This window comes from Falco biarmicus, chromosome 6, assembly GCF_023638135.1.
Source record: "Falco biarmicus isolate bFalBia1 chromosome 6, bFalBia1.pri, whole genome shotgun sequence".
Lineage (NCBI taxonomy): Eukaryota > Metazoa > Chordata > Aves > Falconiformes > Falconidae > Falco > Falco biarmicus.
The window spans coordinates 46,753,837-46,760,000 of NC_079293.1; the positions used below are offsets into that span (position 1 = coordinate 46,753,837).

The following is a 6,164-nucleotide window of genomic DNA, read 5'->3' on the forward strand; positions in this document are numbered from 1 at the left end:
ACCCAAGACAATTCTTGCTATTACTTATAGGCAAATTAAAAACATTTACTAGACAATAGTTTGACCAACTTACCATTCTTCTATGACTTGGATACTCTCCATTTTGGTCGTATGTGTTGGCCTTCCTGCACTGTCTCCTCTATCTTCATTCCTAACAGTGAGGCTGCAATGTAGTACAACACTTTATTTTGTCTAGAGAAAGTTAATTTAAAACAATGACTATAGTAATTGTAAACTTCTAAAAGTTATAAACATATTGAAACATTCATTTTGCACTCTTGCCCATAAAATTGTGGAAAGAAATTTTTGATAATGGCTTTTCCCTTTAATTCTGATGAATATTAATTAACAGGTGCTATTAGTATGTGTAATTTCTTACAAGCTCACAGTTTATCCACTGAAAGATGGACACAAACTTAGAGGTCACTTTTTGAGTGATTTGACTTAGTAAATTGAGAATACTAGTAAGAATAAAGGTAGAAGGGATGAGAATATCTGAACTGGAAATTGATGAGGCTTTGGTGCCCCACCAGTTCTGGATGGTTGTTCATTCTTTATGAACGTTCCCTTTTTTGTCTCCTGGATATGGTGGCAGTAGATGGCTCAGATACAGAACGCAGTGTGAGGCTGCCTCTTATGATTTCCTCCTCTGATCTAAATTTGCTTTTCGTTCCAAAAAGTAAAACTTACTGGCCTCTCAGCAGAAAGGTGTCCATTACCCTCATCTTACCACAAGACAGAAAAAGAAAGACTTCCTTTATGTAAGGATGTTTTTAATTTTTTTTCCCTTCTTTTTTTGAGCTGGTAACTATCATCACACATTTTTATGCAAATACCTTTTTAATTGAATTTGCTTTAGTGGTAGTGAATTCCTCTGTGTGTGCTCCTTGTGAATGTTCTGGAACATGGTATTGTCAGCAAGAACACAATTCCTGATAACTAATGTAATAAATCACCTTTTGAATGACATAAGTATTCATATTAGAAACTTCGTTCCAATAATTAAGAAGTGGAACATAGTAAGGAGATGGAGATCTCCCTTTATCAGGTGTTACCTATGTGTCCAATTGAGAGAAGACAAGCAACCAAGCAAAGTTCCCCCCTCCCAGTCTCAGGAGAGCTCATATTTTGAATATTGAGGACCATACAATGATGCTTTCAATCATCCTCAGCAGCAATATACAAAAACGTGTTGGTAGCATGAAGCTTCTCCCTCCCCCACTAACCTGAATTACTTCTGCTCAGATCTAAGAAGAAATCCTAGCTTCGAGGTGTTTTTAGCACAAGTAACCTTTCTTTCTAGCCCCTCTGCATTTATGAGTTTCTTCAACATTTTTTCAAGCATTTGGCTGAGTTAAGAGGTGATCTCAAATACTCTCTGAGAAGTGGAAGTTTAAGCTCCCAGGTAAAGCAGAGCACATATTAAGACTTAAACATTACAAAGACGTACACTTTCAAATGAAGCTGTTTGATACTGGTTGCTCCTTCACTTACCTGCCAAGACCTTAGTTCAGGCCCTTGGTCCTGCTTCCCCTGTTACAGCGTAGGAATGCAGCTCCAGTGCTGCTAAGGTGTTAGGGTGTCATCAACCGCTGCAGGAGAAACAACACATCCTGAACTCTGGGGTTGGCAGGTAAAAAGCCTTTCCATCTCCTCTGACCTGTTGCTTGTCAGTCTATAGAGGGAGCTCCCAGGAAAGCCAGTGGGAGTTCCGTATACAGGAGGAGAAAAAAAAAGGACCATCCACTTTCTGTCTTGTAATCTTTAAGTCCACACATGTAACTGCTTAGGATCACATTGAATATGGCTGGAGCACAAAGTTGGGGTGAGGGAGAAGCAGGGAAGGCACAAAACTTCTCTTTCTCCCTCCCTCCCTCCTTTGCAGTCCATAGGGAGAGCAGCATTTGTCTTCTCTGCTGGATGTGGAGACCTGAGTGTCTTTTGGTTCCATGGAAGAGTAACGCCATGGAAGGAGGAAATGGCTTGTGTAGGTTGGAATGTAACGGGGTGTTCACCTGAGACTGTCCAAAAGAGAATGAAGCTGCCCATTTTCTTTCCTCCATCACATGAACAACAGTTAAAATGCACCGAGGTAATTTGCTTGTTGGGCAGTAGACATCCAAGATTTGGATGCAGAGCCTTACTGGAAGTAGAAAGTGACTCATCTGAGAGCAGCTAATCTACACTGCTAATTTAATTTGATGTCTGGGATCAAATACTGTTTGTTTTGCTCATGCAAAATCTCTGCTAAACTTAGGAAAACAAACATGGGCTGATGAAGGTGGAACCTAAGCAGTGTGTGGTAAGTAAGAAAGAGAAACAGGAAAATGAAAAGAAAGTCAGGTTAACTTCATTGTACTTTTATATCAAAGGAGCAACAGATAGGCCCTATGCATTTGATTTCCTACAAGACTACATCTCAGCAAAAAGTTCAGCTGGTGGTCCCAGAGTGTAGCGTGCAGTTTTCTGGTACCTATATCAGACTGATAATGCAAGGCACACACTTGACCCTAATTTCTTCATCTCACCATTCATAGCTGGAGTTCAATGGCTGAAGTTAGTCAGAGTTGCAAAACAGGGAAGACTCTAAAGAAAGAAGTGTTATACTTGGTTGGAACAATTTCTCAATTTTGGATATTGTATTTAAAACTGTGCTAAATTTATAATACATCTTGGCCTAAATTCTGCATTATGTTTCCAGTGATAAACACTAGCACTACATTTCAACTTTTATTTATCTGCATCTGTCAAAGCTGGAGTTCCATTGGATACATTACTTCTGATATGTTTTTGCTGTGAAAGAAACCATCATTTTTATACAGAAGTACATCCAATTCAGACATATTCTGTTTTCACTCAAGGAACTGGTTCATGTTTACTTAGAAAAAAATTTAAATATTTGCACATTTGTGACTGCAAAGCTAATTTGAAAGCAGCCTTTAAATAACTGATCACAATAACAGATTGCTACCTTTTACCTCAAGATGACCACACTGCATTGCTATTTACTATGTTGCTATCTTCAGTTGAAAATACCCTGTCTGCTCACATTTCTCAGTGGAATTCAAGCAGCCCTCAGCAGCAAAAGCACTCTGCACATCTGAAGTTGGTGTCCTTGACATATAATTCCATCGTGGAAGCTAGCTGATTATGTCAAAACAATTATGCTGTATAGTGTAAAGCTAAACAGAGGAAAAGTAACAGGATAAAGATTAACAAAATGATCTTTACTTAGTTAAGTCTTTAAGAAGAGGAAATGGCTGACATGCCTTATCAAAAAGTAGTTGAATGAAAGGGAGGTATTCTGGAGAGACATTTGATGTAAAGTAACATATATGGTACCATTATTATTTATTAGCTGGAGTACCTCCTGCAGATATCTTTAAAATTTAGAGACATAAATTACCGATGATAAAAGCAAAACCAACAAAAGTTCTAATGCTTTGAAAAAGAGAGAGTTTAAGTGGAAAGCACAAGCACTGGTTTGTTTTCTGTTCCCATGGAAAGTTAGTTCTGCCTATTTTTATGCTGATTTTATTGCTCTGGAGGGTATGGTAAAAAGTACTTCAGTAAACCCAGGTGGCCTGAGCTTGATGTACCTTTCACACATATCTTGTTCCTGACTTCTACAAAAACGATTGTTTCTGTAACTACTGTAATAGTATTATTATGGCTAGTTTCTGTTTGGAGTTAGTGCATTTCTACTTTGCAACTTCACAGACTTTTAAAGTAAAAATGCTAATGACCAGGGAGTAATGCTAATGACTACTTGAAGAAGTATACAAATTCAACACATTACCACATATAAGGTTAAACTGTTCCAAGTTCCTAGCTGATGTGTTTTTGGAGGATCTACTGGGATTCAGAAAACCAATCTTTATTTATTTAGCCACTATTATTCAGCTGTTAATATTCATGTTCAGCAATTAAATAATTGTCCCATTGAGTAATTACTTAACTAAATCAGTATTGCAGGGCAGTGGTGCATGGTAAAAAAGCCAAGGTAACTGGATAAAATCATCAAGAGAGTTGGACTACTTAAGAGCAAAAATCTCACTGACTTTTCCTCCAGGTGTTTCCAGCCAGTGGTTTTAGCCTTTTTAAAAATGTTGCATAGCATCCCTACTTTCTACTGCCATTAAGAAACTGAAAATAATATAGAGCTTGGAGCTGATCTTTCATTCTCTGTATATCCAGTAATCAAATAGTCTTTAATTGCTTTCCAAGGGTCAGATTTTCATGTATCAGTAGCCTAAATCAGGTGAATCGGTGAAATTCCTGTTATCACTATGGCAAGAAAACTATGCCGATGTGGCAGGTGCTAAGATTAATATTCTGCCCATACAAGACTAACACCAGTTACTATTCACTCAGGTATTTTCTCAGTTATGTGCATCATATGCCATATATCATCACAGTATTTTGCAATTATGTCTGGCATTGAAGACAACCTGAGAATTAAAGCGTCTTGCCTTACGTGTGTTTTTTGTGCTACTATGAAGGTAAGGAGTAGAAATCAAACTGGGATGCTCTGAACTAGTTGGTAGGCTACTGGGTTGCCATTCAGATCTGTGCTCAATTCCTACTTCTTGGCTGAAGTTTGTAGATGCTAGGCCCTGCAGGGCAAAGATTACATTTTAGGCTGAATCGGTGTATGTCACACAGTAGGGCCATGAGCCCTTCAGCCACCACTGTAACACAAAAACCTTCCCTATTCCAGCCCAAAGGCCACGCGAAGTCAGTTGCACATACATAATCTAAAGGCAGGATTCGGTTTTCAGATTAAAATCAATCTAAGATACTCTGGATAATAGATGTTCTGACATGTTTCTTTCACTGATCTACCCTTTGAAAGAGTGTATCACACTGGCACTGCTCTTCACCTTATCCTACTCCTAGGAATTTTTATTATCAACAGACCAAGAGACAAAATATTTTTAAGGCAGAGGTCCAAAAGCCAAGAAGCATTTTTTTGATGCTTGCATCCAGCTTCCAGTGCAAGAGAGCTACAGGCAGGACTGCCATAACTTAAATAATGGTGATTTAGTAGATGCAGATTAAGTGGAGGCTTTCTTAAAAAACCACAATTCCCACCCTCTCAAAAACCACAAGAGATCAAGATTTCATTGTGATTTTAAAATTCCACTGGAAGATGATGTAAAATGGCCATTCACCTAAAGTGTTGACAAACACAGGCTGAATTTACCAAACAGGGTCATTTGGAGGAGGAAATCCCCTCCTTTAAACAAGCAGGTTAGTGCACTCGTTCGGGATTTGAAAGAACCGTTCCTGTGGGAATGCGGTGGGGTAGATGTCTTTCAAGCTATTCTGATGAAGCTATTCCAGTTCGACGAAAATAACAGAAAACTCAAGGCAGAAATGGGCAACTCTTAACTTACTGGCAAATCATCATGTAATGAATACTTTTAAGCATTTTATATAAAACACATCATTGAGGGCAGAGCCTGAAAACAAGATGATAAGATCAGTGCATTTTCCTAAAGTAAGGGGAAGCCAGTTTTGAAAACCACCTGAGACAAAGATGGGCACCAACCCTGTATCTTTCACCAGCTGGATAAATACCTTCACTCTTCAACGCAGAGTAGTTGTGCCCCTGCCCGTCTCCAAGCTCTTTGATGCCTTTATTTATATTATAAGTGGCTGGCTTAAAACATGCTATATGAACACAAATGTGATTTTTCTGGTTTTAATTCAGATACAGAAAAAGTGCATGCCAGCATCTTTTTCATTTTTGATTATGGTTCAATCTGACTAGACTGTCTTCAGTTCTGTGGTTCAAGTCAGTCTTCGAAAAACAACTGTTTGCACAGCTCTGTTCACAAGCTTACTCCTACATGCTGAAGCAGGCTCTGATAGAAGTCAGAGATGGATGTGGTCCCTGTATGCTGTATGATCATGCAATAGACAACTATATTGTCACTCTTCAATTTCTTCTATGAAACCAAAGATATTTTTTTTCTGACACCTTGTTTTTCCTGACAGCTGGAATACTTAAGTCTTATGGCAGTGAAAACTAGTCAGGGCTGTTTGTTTATGAACAGAGGAGCATAATGGTTTTGCTAACTGTAAAGCAGTAATAATGAAAAATAACTGCAATATTATCATGATCTATTAATAAAGAACAACACAGCTATGTTAATCTC

At 38.3% G+C, this 6,164-nt stretch overlaps 1 protein-coding gene across 2 annotated transcripts in view; it reads right to left on the reverse strand.

Annotated features, from left to right (window-relative positions):
- Window positions 1-6,164, reverse strand: part of RGS17 (regulator of G protein signaling 17) — a 76,272-nt gene that overhangs the window by 8,371 nt on the left and 61,737 nt on the right. Inside the window, exon 3 of one of the 2 annotated variants that reach the window (XM_056344621.1) lies at window positions 74-151. In XM_056344621.1, the coding sequence (XP_056200596.1) occupies window positions 74-151 (78 nt within the window). Of the gene's footprint in view, window positions 1-73; window positions 164-6,164 lie in introns of both variants that reach the window. The other variant, XM_056344620.1, reaches the window with a different exon arrangement.